This window comes from Lampetra fluviatilis, chromosome 73, assembly GCF_964198595.1.
Source record: "Lampetra fluviatilis chromosome 73, kcLamFluv1.1, whole genome shotgun sequence".
Lineage (NCBI taxonomy): Eukaryota > Metazoa > Chordata > Hyperoartia > Petromyzontiformes > Petromyzontidae > Lampetra > Lampetra fluviatilis.
This window is the reverse complement of record NC_136347.1, coordinates 3,159,063-3,174,595: the sequence shown is the minus strand read 5'-3', so window position 1 is coordinate 3,174,595 and position 15,533 is coordinate 3,159,063. Positions and strand designations below refer to the sequence as shown.

At 47.4% G+C, this 15,533-nt stretch overlaps 1 protein-coding gene across 1 annotated transcript in view; it reads right to left on the bottom strand.

Annotated features, from left to right (window-relative positions):
• Positions 1 to 12,197: 12,197 nt before the first annotated feature.
• LOC144953276 (sodium-dependent proline transporter-like) overlaps positions 12,198 to 15,533 on the bottom strand; it is a 41,146-nt gene continuing 37,810 nt past the window's right edge. Inside the window, exon 12 of the mRNA XM_078883846.1 lies at positions 12,198 to 12,214. Within this exon, the coding sequence (XP_078739972.1) occupies positions 12,198 to 12,214 (17 nt within the window). The remainder of the gene's footprint in view (positions 12,215 to 15,533) is intronic.

Below are 15,533 nucleotides of genomic sequence, written 5' to 3'. Positions count from 1 at the left end.
CCCCCCCCCAAAGCCCCGCCCCTCATCCCATAAGCCCCGCCCACCTCTCATCGTAGCCCCGCCCACCTCATCGTAGCCTCGTCTCTCACCCCCATAAGCTCCGCCCCCTTTCGTTGTAGCTCCGCCCACCTCATCGTAGCCCCGCCCCCTCACGTTGTAGCCCCGCCCACCACTCCTTGTAGCTCCGCCCACCTCATTCTAACCACGCCCACCTCATCATGGGACCTCCTTTGCCAGTATCAAAATATATACACTCTTAGTTCTTTCGGTAAAGTCACCATGTAGGTAAAAAATGAAATTCAAATTAATAAAAAATAAAAACAATAAAATCACGACGTTTCGGAGGCAACACAAGCTTCCGTCGTCAGGTGAAACCGTCACAGCAAAAAAATCAGTATCAAGTGATACAGATTTTTTGATACAGAAAAAAAAATCTGTATCAAGTGATACAGATTTTTTGATACAGAAAAAAAAATCTGTATCAAGTGATACAGATTTTTTGATACAGAAAAAAAAATCTATATCAAGTGATAAAGATTTTTTGATACGGAAAAAAAAATCTGTATCAAGTGATACAGATTTTTTGATACAGAAAAAAAAATCTGTATCAAGTGATACAGATTTTTTGAAACAGAAAAAAAAATCTGTATCAAGTGATACAGATTTTTTGATACAGAAAAAAAACAGAAAAAAAAATCTGTATCAAGTGATACAGATTTTTTGATACAGAAAAAAAAATCTGTATCAAGTGATACAGATTTTTTGATACAGAAAAAAAAATCTGTATCAAGTGATAAAGATTTTTTGATACGGAAAAAAAAATCTGTATCAAGTGATAAAGATTTTTTGATACGGAAAAAAAAATCTGTATCAAGTGATAAAGATTTTTTGATACGGAAAAAAAAATCTGTATCAAGTGATACAGATTTTTTGATACAGAAAAAAAAAATCTGTATCAAGTGATACAGATTTTTTGATACAGAAAAAAAACCAGAAAAAAAAATCTGTATCAAGTGATACATATTTTTTGATACAGAAATAAAAATCTGTATCAAGTGATACCGATTTTTTGATACGGAAAAAAAAATCTGTATCAAGTGATACCGATTTTTTGATACGGAAAAAAAAATCTATATCAAGTAATACCGATTTTTTGATACGGAAAAAAAAATAATCTGTATCAAGTGATACAGATTTTTTGATACAGAAAAAAAATCAGTATCAAGTGATACCGATTTTTTGATACAGAAAAAAAATCTGTATCAAGTGATACAGATTTTTTGATACGGAAAAAAAAATCTGTATCAAGTGATACCGATTTTTTTATACGGAAAAAAAAATCTGTATCAAGTGATACAGATTTTTTGATAATTATTTTCCTTCTACGTGACTTTACCGAAAGAACCAAGCAGATGAATCCCTGCAGTCACGAAAGCTTTCAATCGAAATACTCTGATCATTTATGCATTGTCTTTGAAACTGATTGGTCCACACCAGAGACAGCTTTCTTTGGAGCCTGGTCTCATAAGGCGTTCGACCAGATGACGCCAAAAGGCGCACAGTTCAAAGACAACGCACTACCAGAGTAATGAGAGGCTCGGGGTGAGTAGATACATCATGGGACCTCCTTTGCCAGTAGCAAAATATACTAATAGGGGTTTTCCCCTTTTTTTAAGTCCTTTATATTAAGTTCGCTTGCTTGCTTGCGTGCTTGCTTGCGTGCTTGCTTGCTTGCTTACGACCGTGCAAATCTTTCGCTCGCTTTTGAACCCACTTCCCGTGATCCAATCGAGCTGACATTTTACACACAGACTCGTTGTGTGAGACAATTAATGTTCGCGAAAGAAAATTCCCAAAATGTTACACTGTTTAGGGAAAACAAATTAAATATTTAATTACCAATTGCTTAATACTGGCAGACAATCATCTGACCCATAGGTGGCAGCCATCTCAAGCCAGAGGACGAGAAGACTCTAGCCGCCACGCATATAAAGGATTTATAGTGAAAAACTTTGTTTTTACGGGTTTACTTGTCTGGCAACAAAACTGACAACTTTTCCAAGGAATCATGTTTACATTAACCACAATACTTGCAGTCAAATGCAAGCAAAAAACAATACTCTGATAATGTGTGCATTGTGTTTGAAACTGATTGGTCCACACCAGAGACAGCTTTCTTTAGAGCCTAGTCTCATTCTAACCCCTCTCCCTCTCTCTCCACCCCCTCTCTCTATTTAAGGCCTCGACACAGAGACGTGGCTTTCTCTGTGTGCCTATGTTTGTTCTCTCTCTATGCATCTCTGTGATATCTGTCTCTGCTTATATGTCTGTCTGTGTGTCTCTGGTTCTGTGTTTGATCTCTCTCTCAAATGTAGCATTCTCAGGAAGAACGTAATCAACCAGGTAGGGCGTTGACTGTTATGTTATCCGACTCTCTGTTGTAGTAGTGTATAGTGTAGTGTAGTAGTGTATTGTAGTGTATAGTGTAGTGTAGTAGTGTGTCGTGTAGTGTATAGTGTAGTGTAGTAGTGTATTGTAGTGTATAGTGTAGTGTAGTAGTGTGTAGTGTAGTGTAGTAGTGTATAGTGTAGTGTAGTAGTGTATTGTAGTGTATAGTGTAGTGTAGTAGTGTATTGTAGTGTATAGTGTAGTGTAGTAGTGTAGTAGTGTATAGGTAGGGTGTTGACTGTTATGTTGTCAGACTCTCTGCTGTAGTAGTGTATAGTGTAGTGTAGTAGTGTATTGTAGTGTATAGTGTAGTGTAGTAGTGTATTGTAGTGTATAGTGTAGTGTGTAGTGTAGTAGTGTATAGGTAGGGTGTTGACTGTTATGTTGTCAGACTCTCTGTTGTAGTAGTGTATAGTGTAGTGTAGTAGTGTATTGTAGTGTATAGTGTAGTGTAGTAGTGTATTGTAGTGTATAGTGTAGTGTAGTAGTGTAGTAGTGTATAGGTAGGGCGTTGACTGTTATGTTATCCGACTCTCTGTTGTAGTAGTGTATAGTGTAGTGTAGTAGTGTATTGTAGTGTATAGTGTAGTGTAGTAGTGTATTGTAGTGTATAGTGTAGTGTAGTAGTGTATTGTAGTGTATAGTGTAGTGTAGTAGTGTAGTAGTGTATAGGTAGGGTGTTGACTGTTATGTTGTCAGACTCTCTGCTGTAGTAGTGTATAGTGTAGTGTAGTAGTGTATTGTAGTGTATAGTGTAGTGTAGTAGTGTATTGTAGTGTATAGTGTAGTGTGTAGTGTAGTAGTGTATAGGTAGGGTGTTGACTGTTATGTTGTCAGACTCTCTGTTGTAGTAGTGTATAGTGTAGTGTAGCAGTGTATTGTAGTGTATAGTGTAGTGTAGTAGTGTATTGTAGTGTATAGTGTAGTGTAGTAGTGTATTGTAGTGTATAGTGTAGTAGTGTAGAGTGTAGTGTATAGTGTAGTGTGTAGTGTAGTAGTGTATAGGTAGGGTGTTGACTGTTATGTTATCCGACTCTCTGTTGTAGTAGTGTATAGTGTAGTGTAGTAGTGTATTGTAGTGTATAGTGTAGTGTAGTAGTATAGAGTGTAGTGTATAGTGTATAGTGTAGTGTAGTAGTGTATTGTAGTGTATAGTGTAGTGTAGTAGTGTGTAGTGTAGTGTAGTAGTGTATAGTGTAGTGTAGTAGTGTATTGTAGTGTATAGTGTAGTGTAGTAGTGTATAGTAGTGTATAGTGTAGTGGTGTAGTAGTGTATAGGTAGGGTGTTGACTGTTATGTTATCCGACTCTCTGTTGTAGTAGTGTATAGTGTAGTGTAGTAGTGTATTGTAGTGTATAGTGTAGTGTAGTAGTGTAGAGTGTAGTGTATAGTGTAGTGTGTAGTGTAGTAGTGTATAGGTAGGGTGTTGACTGTTATGTTATCCGACTCTCTGTTGTAGTAGTGTATAGTGTAGTGTAGTAGTGTATTGTAGTGTATAGTGTAGTGTAGTAGTATAGAGTGTAGTGTATAGTGTATAGTGTAGTGTAGTAGTGTATTGTAGTGTATAGTGTAGTGTAGTAGTGTAGTGTAGTAGTGTATAGTGTAGTGTAGTAGTGTATTGTAGTGTATAGTGTAGTGTAGTAGTGTATAGTAGTGTATAGTGTAGTGTAGTAGTGTAGTAGTGTATAGGTAGGGTGTTGACTGTTATGTTATCCGACTCTCTGTTGTAGTAGTGTATAGTGTAGTGTAGTAGTGTATTGTAGTGTATAGTGTAGTGTAGTAGTGTAGAGTGTAGTGTATAGTGTAGTGTGCAGTGTAGTAGTGTATAGGTCGGGTGTTGACTGTTATGTTATCCGACTCTCTGTTGTAGTAGTGTATAGTGTAGTGTAGTAGTGTATTGTAGTGTATAGTGTAGTGTAGTAGTGTATAGTAGTGTATAGTGTAGTGTGTAGTGTAGTAGTGTATAGGTAGGGTGTTGACTGTTATGTTGTCAGACTCTCTGTTGTAGTAGTGTATAGTGTAGTAGTGTATTGTAGTGTATAGTGTAGTGTAGTAGTGTATTGTAGTGTATAGTGTAGTGTAGTAGTGTATTGTAGTGTATAGTGTAGTGTAGTAGTGTATTGTAGTGTATAGTGTAGTGTATAGTGTATAGTAGTAGTGTATTGTAGTGTATAGTGTAGTGTAGTAGTGTATAGTAGTGTATAGTGTAGTGTAGTAGTGTATAGTGCAGTGTGTAGTGTAGTAGCGTATAGGTAGGGTGTTGACTGTTATGTTATCCGACTCTCTGTTGTATTACATTACGTGTCTAAGTATACTAGATTTGTGTTTCTATTTCATTTATACCTGATGATGATTGCTTGTGTTGCAATCGAAACGTCGTATGCTAGTATTTAATGTATTACTGTATCTTTATAAGTGACTTTACCGAAAGAAACAACGAGTAATTCCTGCATTCACGAAAGCTCCAAATTAAGATTGATCCCACCTCATCATAACCCCTCCCTCCTCATTCTAACCCCTCCCACCTCATTCTAACCCTGCCCCCCACTCATTATATGATTTCGAAAAGTGTAGTGATTTCGAAAAGTGTATTGGTTTGGCCATGTTTGTGTTGTTGTAGTACAGAGTTAGGCTGTTGGCCTTAATCTAAGTTGTCTTGTGGTTGTTGTTGTTTGACTTTTATGGCTTTATTTTGGTGATTTCGAAAAGTGTATTGGTTTGGCCATGTTTGTGTTGTTGTAGTACAGAGTTAGACTGTTGGCCTTAATCTAAGTTGTCTTGTGGTTGTTGTTGGTTGTTTGACTTTTATGGCTTTATTTTGGTGATTTCGAAAAGTGTATTGGTTTAGCCATGTTTGTGTTGTTGTAGTACAGAGTTAGACTGTTGGCCTTAATCTAAGTTGTCTTGTGGTTGTTTGACTTTTATGGCTTTATTTTGGTGATTTCGAAAAGTGTATTGGTTTAGCCATGTTTGTGTTGTTGTAGTACAGAGTTAGGCTGATGGCCTTAATCTAAGTTGTCTTGTGGTTGTTGTTGGTTGTTTGACTTTTATGGCTTTATTTTGGTGATTTCGAAAAGTGTATTGGTTTGGCCATGTTTGTGTTGTTGTAGTACAGAGTTAGACTGATGGCCTTAATCTAAGTTGTCTTGTGGTTGTTGTTGTTGTTTGACTTGCATCCCACTGGGATTTTTGCACACAGCGTTGGTGTGTAACGGTGATTTTTCTGCAATATTTTGCTGACTTTTCTTGGATTTTCTGTTTGCACTCAGTCACATGTAGTAACTTTAAGATGTTTTTTGTTCATGTTTTTGTTTGTTGTTTGTTGCGGTTGCACCCGATTCAAGAGCCGAATGGCTCACAGGGCTACACCTAATACATGAACTTGAACTTGAATAACCGCTCCCACCTCATTCTAGCCCCTCCCCCCTCATTCTAGCCCCTCCCACCTCATTCTAGCCCCTCCCACCTCATTCTAACCACGCCCCCCTCATTCTAGCCCCTCCCACCTCATGCTAACCACGCCCACCTCATCACAACCACGCCCACCTCATTCTAACCACGCCCACCTCATCATAACCACGCCCACCTCATTCTAACCCCTCCCACCTCATGCTAACCACGCCCACCTCAATCTAACCACGTCCACCTCATTCTAACTCCTCCCACCTCATTCTAACCACGCCCACCTCATTCTAACCACGCCCACCTCATTCTAACCCCTCCCCCCTCATTCTAACCACGCCCACCTCATTCTAACCCCTCCCCCCTCATTCTAACCACCCCCACCTCATTCTAACCACGCCCACCTCATCATAACCACGCCCACCTCATTCTAACCACGCCCACCTCATTCTAACCACGCCCACCTCATTCTAACCACGCCCACCTCATTCTAACCCCTCCCCCCTCATTCTAACCACGCCCACCTCATTCTAACCACGCCCACCTCATCATAACCACGCCCACCTCATTCTAACCACGCCCACCTCATTCTAACCACGCCCACCTCATTCTAACCCCTCCCCCCTCATTCTAACCACGCCCACCTCATTCTAACCCCTCCCCCCTCATTCTAACCGCGCCCACCTCATCATAACCACGCCCACCTCATTCTAACCACGCCCACTTCATCATAACCACGCCCACCTCATTCTAACCACGCCCACTTCATCATAACCACGCCTACCTCATTCTAACCACGCCCACCTCATCATAACCCCTCCCACCTCATTCTAACCCAGACGCTGTCTTCTCGACAGACCTGTTCTTCACCTGAGGACGGCTGCTTGCGTTGTGGCCGAAACGTCGTGAGAATTGTATTTTATTATGTTTTATTTTTATTATTTTATTATTTCCCTTCTACGTGATGACTTTACCGAAAAAACCTACATTTTTTATTTTATTATGTTTTATTTTTATTATTTTATTATTTCCCTTCTACGTGACTTTACCGAAAGAACCAAGAAGATTAGGGAATTCTTTTGAGATTTTAGGCAGGAAATGGCAGAAAATTAGTTTTCAAATTTAGATATTTTTTTCTGAACCCCTGGAAAAATATGGTCCATCCCCCCACTGCTGACTCCATGATCTGCGGGCTTGGTGTGTATCAACACGTGGGTTGTAAGCGATGTCGTTCTCTCGCTCTCTCGCTCTCTCCTACCCATCCGCCCAGCATCCACCAGAGGACGCTACAGGAACAGAGTTAAATCTTCATAATAATGATGATGATGATGTTAAATTTCGATTGAAAGCTTTCGTGACTGCAGGGATTCATATGCTTGGTTCTTTCAGTAAAGTCGTCACGTAGAAGAGAAATAATAAAAATAAAACATAATAAAATACAATTCTCACGACGTTTCGGCCACAACGCAAGCAGCCGTCCTCAGGTGAAGAACAGGTCTGTCGGAAAGACAGCGTCTGAATGAAACACCATATACGCTGCCAAGCCTGGTGGTGTTTCATTCGGACGCTGTCTTTCCGACAGACCTGTTCTTCACCTGAGGACGGCTGCTTGCGTTGTGGCCGAAACGTCGTGAGAATTATTTTTTGTTTTATTTTTATTATTTTATTATTTCCCTTCTATGTGATGACTTTACCGAAAGAACCAAGAAGATTAGGGAATTCTTTTGAGATTTTAGGCAGGAAATGGCAGGAAATTAGTTTTCAAATTTAGATTTTTTTTCTGACCCCCTAGAAAATATGGTCCATCCCCCCACTGCTGACTCCATGATCTGCGGGCTTGGTGTGTATCAACACGTGGGTTGTAAGCGATGTCGTTCTCTCGCTCTCTCGCTCTCTCCTACCCATCCGCCCAGCATCCACCAGAGGACGCTACAGGAACAGAGAGTTCTAGATTTGAAGCTTTCGTGACCGCAGCGATTCATATTCTTATGTTTTTTTCGGTAAAGTCACGTAGGTAAAAAAATAAAATTAATAAAAGTAAAATAAAAATAAAATAATATTGTATTTAAAAATAATAAAATAATGTTATATTTTATTTTTATTTTACTTTTATTAATTTTATTTAAAATTTTTTACCTACGTGACTTTTACCGAAAAAACCTAAGTATAGGAGGGAGCTGGTAGGAACGTTGGGTTGCTCGGTCAATGGCCTGCAGGGTCAACGGCGGCGTGGTGTATTCCGCAAATATGCCCGACTGTGAGGGCGGGCACAAGCCGGCGTGGGTAGGTTAAACGTTGAGTTTTATAAGGGCACCATGGGGTGACCAGCCCCTCCCACCCAGCCCCACCCCTCCCACCCCCCACCCAGCCCCACCCTCCCCACCCAGCCCCTCCCCATCCTCCCCACCCAACCCCACCCCTCCCACCCCCCACCCAGCCCCACCCTCTCCACCCAGCCCCTCCCCACTCTCCCCTCCCCACCCAGCCCCTCCCCACCCCCCACCCCCCACCCTCCCCACCCAGCCCCTCCCTCCCCACCCAACCCCTCCCCACCCTCCCCTCCCCACCCAGCCCCTCCCCACCCTCCCCTCCCCACCCCTCCCCACCCAGCCAGCCCCACCCTCCCCACCCAGCACCTCCCCACCCTCCCCACCCAGCCCCTCCCCACCCTCCCCACCCAGCCCCTCCCCACCCTCCCCACTCCCCACCCAGCCCCACTCTCCCCTCTCTCTCTCCCCTCTCTCTCCCCACTCTCTCTCCCCACTCTCTCCTCTCTCCCCCCACTCTCCCCACTCTCCCCACTCTCCCTCTCTCCCTCCCCTTTCTTTTTTTCTTTCTTACGATGCAGAGGAAACGAGAAGACACTCGCTGTAGTCGGCACTTTGCTTCGTTCATCATCTCGTGTTTTTTTTAAATGAAATATTTCACAAAAGATTTCACGCTCTGACTCTCATCCTCCTTCTTACCCCCCCCCCCCTCTCTCTACCCCCCCTCTCTCCCTACTCCATGTCTGTGATTTCTACGTAATTTTTGTATTTTTTTACAACAACAACAACAACGAGTGCTGCATCTGCACCCAGCCATTCTCGCAGTCCTCCTCCCACCTCTCTCTCCCTCCCCTCTCCCCCCTCTCGCCCCTCCCCCCACTCTCCCCCCCTCCCTCTCCCCACACTCTCCCTCCCTCTCCCCACACTCTCCCTCCCTCTCCCCACACTCTCCCTCCCTCTCCCCACACTCTCCCTCCCTCTCCCCACACTCTCCCTCCCTCTCCCCACACTCTCCCTCCCTCTCCCCACACTCTCCCTCCCTCTCCCCACACTCTCCCCCCTTCCCTCTCCCCACACTCTCCCTCCCTCTCCCACTCTCACTCCCCACTCTCCCTCCCCCCCACTCCCCCCCCACTCTCACCCCCACCACTCTCCCTCCACTCCTCCCCACCACTCTGTCTCTCCCGCCCCACCACTCTCACCCCCCTCCCCCCACCACTCTCACCCCCCTCCCCCCACCACTCTCAACCCCCTCCCCCCACCACTCTCACCCACCTCCCCCCACCACTCTCACCTCCCCCCACCACTTTCACCCCCCCCCCCACTCTGTCTCCCACTCCACCCCACCACTCTCTCCCCCCACTCTCCCTCCCTCTCCCCTTCCCCCACCACTCTCACCCCCCACCACCACTCTCACCCCCCCCACCACTCTCCTCTCCACCACTCTCACCCCCCACCACCACCACTCTCCCCCCACTCTCCCTCCCTCTCCTCACCCCCCCCCACCACCACTCCCCCCCCCCACACCACTCTCCCCCCCCCACCACTCTCCCCCCCCACCACTCTCTCCCCACCCACCACTTTCACCCCCCACTCTGTCTCCCCCCCCCACCACTCTCACCCCCCTCCCCCCACCCTCCCCCACTCTCCCCCCCCCACTCCCCCCACCCCCCCCACTCCCCCCACCCCCCCACTCCCCCCTCCCCCCACCCCCCCACTCCCCCCTCTCTCTCTCCCCACCCTCTCCCTCCCCCCACCACTCTCCCACTCTCTGCCCCGCCCCACCACTTTCACCCCCCCCTCCCCCCACCCTCCCCCCACTTCCCCCTCCCCCCCACTCCCCCCTCCCCCCCACTCCCCCCTCCCCCCACTCCCCCCCACCCTCTCCCTCCCCCCACCACTCTCCCACTCTCTGCCCCGCCCCACCACTTTCACCCCCCCACTCCCCCCCCACTCCCTCTCACCCCCCCACTCCCCCCTCCCCCCCCCCACCCCCCCTCCCCCCCACTCCCCCTCCCCCCACTCCCCCCACCACTCCCCCTCCCCCCCACCCCCCTCCCCCCCACCCCCCTCCCCCCCACTCTCTCTCCCCCTTCTCCCCGCGACGTCTCCGGGTTCTCTGAGTCGCGCTCGCAGCTGCGAGGGGAGAGCGCCCGGAACACGAGGCCGTGGAAGAGACGATGGGAGATTAGACTCACATCGTCATCAGCATCAGCAGCAGCAGCATCATCAGCAGCAGCAGCAGCATCATTATCATCAATAGAAAACATCATCAGCATCAGCAGCAGCAGCATCAACATCATTATCATCATCAGCAGCAGCAGCATCAGCAGCAGCATCATCAGCAGCATCATCATCAACATCATCAGCAGCATCAACATCATCAACATCAGCAGCAGCATCATCAGCAGCAGCAACATCAACAACATCAACATCATCATCAGCAGCAGCATCATCAACATCATCATCAGCAGCAGCATCATCAACATCATCATCAGCAGCAGCATCATCAGCAGCAGCAACATCAACAACATCAACATCATCATCAGCAGCAGCATCATCAGCAGCAGCAGCAGCATCATCAGCAGCAGCATCAGCAGCAGCAGCAACATCAACAACATCAACATCATCATCATCAGCAGCATCATCAACATCAGCAGCAGCATCATTATCATCAATAGAAAACATCATCATCAGCATCAGCAGCAGCAACATCAACATCATTATCATCATCAGCAGCATCAGCAGCAGCATCATCAGCAGCATCATCATCAGCAGCATCAGCAGCAGCATCATCAGCAGCATCATCAGCAGGAGCAGCATCATCATCAGCAGCAACATCATCAGCAGCAGCAACATCATCAGCAGTAGCATCAGCAGCAGCAGCAACATCATCAGCAGCATCATCAGCAGCATCATCATCATCAGCAGCATCAACATCAGCAGCAACATCATCAGCAGCAGCAGCAACATCATCAGCAGCAGCAGCAACATCATCAGCATCAACATCATCATCAGCAGCATCAACATCAGCAGCAACATCATCAGCAGCAGCAGCAACATCATCAGCAGCAGCAGCAACATCATCAGCATCAACATCATCATCAGCAGCAACAGCATCAGCTACGTACGGTGCGAAAGAAGTTCAACGTACATACACACAGCAAGCATACATCAATATCATCATCAGCAGCAGTATCGTAAAGAGCAACATCAGCAGCAGCATCATCAATAGTAGCAGCAGCATCATCAGCTGTCTCAATATCATCAGCAGCATCATCAGCATCATCATCAGCATCATCATCAGCAGCAGCATCATCAGCAGCAGCAGCAGCAGCAGCATCATCATCAGCACAATCACAGAGTCATCACTGACACGTGCATTATCATTGGAATAATCATCAACAACAACATCATCATCATCAGCACCATCACCATCATCATCAACACCATCATCATCATTAACATCAGTGATTGACACATCATCACCATCATCATCAACACCATCACCATCATCAATATCATTGATTGACACATCACCACCATCATCATCAGAACCATCATCAGCACCACCACCATCACCACCACCACCATCAACATCAGCATAATCATCAACATCATCATCAGTGATTGACACATCATCACCATCATCACCATCAACACCATCATCACCACCAATATCAGTTATTGACACATCACCACCATCATCATCAGAACCATCATCAGGACCACCACCACCATCACCACCACCATCACCACCATCACCATCAAAATCAGCCATTGACACATCATTATCACCACCACCATCATCACCACCATAACCACCATCATCATCATCAACATCAGTGATTGACACATCATCACCATCATCACCACCATCACCACCATCACCACCACCATCACCACCATCACCACCAGCCATTGACACATCATCAGCACTGCCACCATCATCACCACCACCATCACCACCACCACCATCACCACCATCACCATCACCACCATCATCACCACCATCACCACCATCACCACCATCAGCATGCGCGATGTGGCCACGCCGATGATCGGGGCAAGGATCCGAACTCAGAGCCCCGCTCCTCCTGGAGTTAACGAGGCAAGCGAGCGGTGAGGATTCAACGTCGCATGTAAGTGGTGAGTCTGTGGGTCTCTGTGTGGTGAGTCTGTGGGTCTCTGTGTGGTGAGTTTGTGGGTCTCTGTGTGGTGAGTCTGTGGATCTCTGTGTGGTGAGTCTGTGGGTCTCTGTGTGGTGAGTTTGTGGGTCTCTGTGTGATGAGTCTGTGGGTCTCTGTGTGGTGAGTTTGTGGGTCTCTGTGTGATGAGTCTGTGGGTCTCTGTGTGGTGAGTTTGTGGGTCTCTGTGTGATGAGTCTGTGGGTCTCTGTGTGGTGAGTTTGTGGGTCTCTGTGTGATGAGTCTGTGGGTCTCTGTGTGGTGAGTTTGTGGGTCTCTGTGTGATGAGTCTGTGGGTCTCTGTGTGGTGAGTTTGTGGGTCTCTGTGTGATGAGTCTGTGGGTCTCTGTGTGGTGAGTTTGTGGGTCTCTGTGTGATGAGTCTGTGGGTCTCTGTGTGGTGAGTTTGTGGGTCTCTGTGTGATGAGTCTGTGGGTCTCTGTGTGGTGAGTTTGTGGGTCTCTGTGTGATGAGTCTGTGGGTCTCTGTGTGGTGAGTCTGTGGGTCTCTGTGTGATGAGTCTGTGGGTCTCTGTGTGGTGAGTTTGTGGGTCTCTGTGTGATGAGTCTGTGGGTCTCTGTGTGGTGAGTTTGTGGGTCTCTGTGTGATGAGTCTGTGGGTCTCTGTGTGGTGAGTTTGTGGGTCTCTGTATGATGAGTCTGTGGGTCTCTGTGTGGTGAGTTTGTGGGTCTCTGTGTGATGAGTCTGTGGGTCTCTGTGTGGTGAGTTTGTGGGTCTCTGTGTGATGAGTCTGTGGGTCTCTGTGTGGTGAGTTTGTGGGTCTCTGTGTGATGAGTCTGTGGGTCTCTGTGTGGTGAGTTTGTGGGTCTCTGTGTGATGAGTCTGTGGGTCTCTGTGTGGTGAGTTTGTGGGTCTCTGTGTGATGAGTCTGTGGGTCTCTGTGTGGTGAGTTTGTGGGTCTCTGTGTGATGAGTCTGTGGGTCTCTGTGTGGTGAGTTTGTGGGTCTCTGTGTGATGAGTCTGTGGGTCTCTGTGTGGTGAGTTTGTGGGTCTCTGTGTGATGAGTCTGTGGGTCTCTGTGTGGTGAGTTTGTGGGTCTCTGTGTGATGAGTCTGTGGGTCTCTGTGTGGTGAGTTTGTGGGTCTCTGTATGATGAGTCTGTGGGTCTCTGTGTGGTGAGTTTGTGGGTCTCTGTGTGATGAGTCTGTGGGTCTCTGTGTGGTGAGTTTGTGGGTCTCTGTGTGATGAGTCTGTGGGTCTCTGTGTGGTGAGTTTGTGGGTCTCTGTGTGATGAGTCTGTGGGTCTCTGTGTGGTGAGTTTGTGGGTCTCTGTGTGATGAGTCTGTGGGTCTCTGTGTGGTGAGTTTGTGGGTCTCTGTGTGATGAGTCTGTGGGTCTCTGTGTGGTGAGTTTGTGGGTCTCTGTGTGATGAGTCTGTGGGTCTCTGTGTGGTGAGTTTGTGGGTCTCTGTGTGATGAGTCTGTGGGTCTCTGTGTGGTGAGTTTGTGGGTCTCTGTGTGATGAGTCTATGGGTCTCTGTGTGGTGAGTTTGTGGATCTCTGTGTGATGAGTCTGTGGGTCTCTGTGTGGTGAGTTTGTGGGTCTCTGTGTGAGTCTGTGGGTCTCTGTGTGGTGAGTGTGTGGGTCTCTGTGTGGTGAGTCTGTGGGTCTCTGTGGTGAGTCTGTGGGTCTCTGTGTGGTGAGTCTGTGGGTCTCTGTGGTGAGTCTGTGGGTCTCTGTGGTGAGTCTGTGGGTCTCTGTGGTGAGTCTGTGGGTCTCTGTGTGGTGAGTGTGTGGGTCTCTGTGTGGTGAGTTTGTGGGTCTCTGTGTGAGTCTGTGGGTCTCTGTGTGGTGAGTCTGTGGGTCTCTGTGTGGTGAGTCTGTGGGTCTCTGTGTGGTGAGTTTGTGGGTCTGTGTGAGTCTGTGGGTCTCTGTGTGATGAGTCTGTGGGTCTCTGTGTGGTGAGTCTGTAGGTCTCTGTGTGGTGAGTTTGTGGGTCTCTGTGTGAGTCTGTGGGTCTCTGTGTGGTGAGTCTGTGGGTCTCTGTGTGGTGAGTTGTGGGTCTCTGTGTGGTGAGTCTGTGGGTCTCTGTGTGGTGAGTCTGTGGGTCTCTGTGTGGTGAGTTTGTGGGTCTCTGTGTGAGTCTGTAGGTCTCTGTGTGGTGAGTTTGTGGGTCTCTGTGTGATGAGTCTGTGGGTCTCTGTGTGAGTCTGTGGGTCTCTGTGTGGTGAGTCAGTGGGTCTCTGTGTGGTGAGTTTGTGGGTCTCTGTGTGGTGAGTTTGTGGGTCTCTGTGTGAGTCTGTGGGTCTCTGTGTGGTGAGTTTGTGGGTCTCTGTGTGGTGAGTCTGTGGGTCTCTGTGTCAGTCTGTGGGTCTCTGTGTGAGTCTGTAGGTCTCTGTGTGGTGAGTTTGTGGGTCTCTGTGTGGTGAGTTTGTGGGTCTCTGTGTGAGTCTGTAGGTCTCTGTGTGAGTCTGTAGGTCTCTGTGTGGTGAGTTTGTGGGTCTCTGTGTGGTGAGTTTGTGGGTCTCTGTGGGTCTCTGTGTGATGAGTCTGTGGGTCTCTGTGTGAGTCTGTGGGTCTCTGTGTGGTGAGTCTCTGTGTGGTGAGTTTGTGGGTCTCTGTGTGGTGAGTTTGTGGGTCTCTGTGTGAGTCTGTGGGTCTCTGTGTGGTGAGTTTGTGGGTCTCTGTGTGGTGAGTCTGTGGGTCTCTGTGTCAGTCTGTGGGTCTCTGTGTGGTGAGTCTGTGGGTCTCTGTGGTGAGTCTGTGGGTCTCTGTGTGGTGAGTGTGTGGGTCTCTGTGTGGTGAGTTTGTGGGTCTCTGTGTGAGTCTGTAGGTCTCTGTGTGAGTCTGTAGGTCTCTGTGTGGTGAGTTTGTGGGTCTCTGTGTGGTGAGTCTGTGGGTCTCTGTGTGGTGAGTGTGTGGGTCTCTGTGTGGTGAGTTTGTGGGTCTCTGTGTGAGTCTGTAGGTCTCTGTGTGAGTCTGTAGGTCTCTGTGTGGTGAGTGTGTGGGTCTCTGTGTGGTGAGTTTGTGGGTCTCTGTGTGGTGAGTCTGTGGGTCTCTGTGTGAGTGAGTCTGTGGGTCTCTGTGTGGTGAGTTTGTGGGTCTCTGTGTGGTGAGTCTATGGGTCTCTGTGTGAGTGAGTCTGTGGGTCTCTGTGTGGTGAGTTTGTGGGTCTCTGTGTGGTGAGTCTGTGGGTCTCTGTGTGGTGAGTTTGTGGGTCTCTGTGTGGTGAGTTTGTGGGTCTCTGTGTGGTGAGTCTGTGGGTCTCT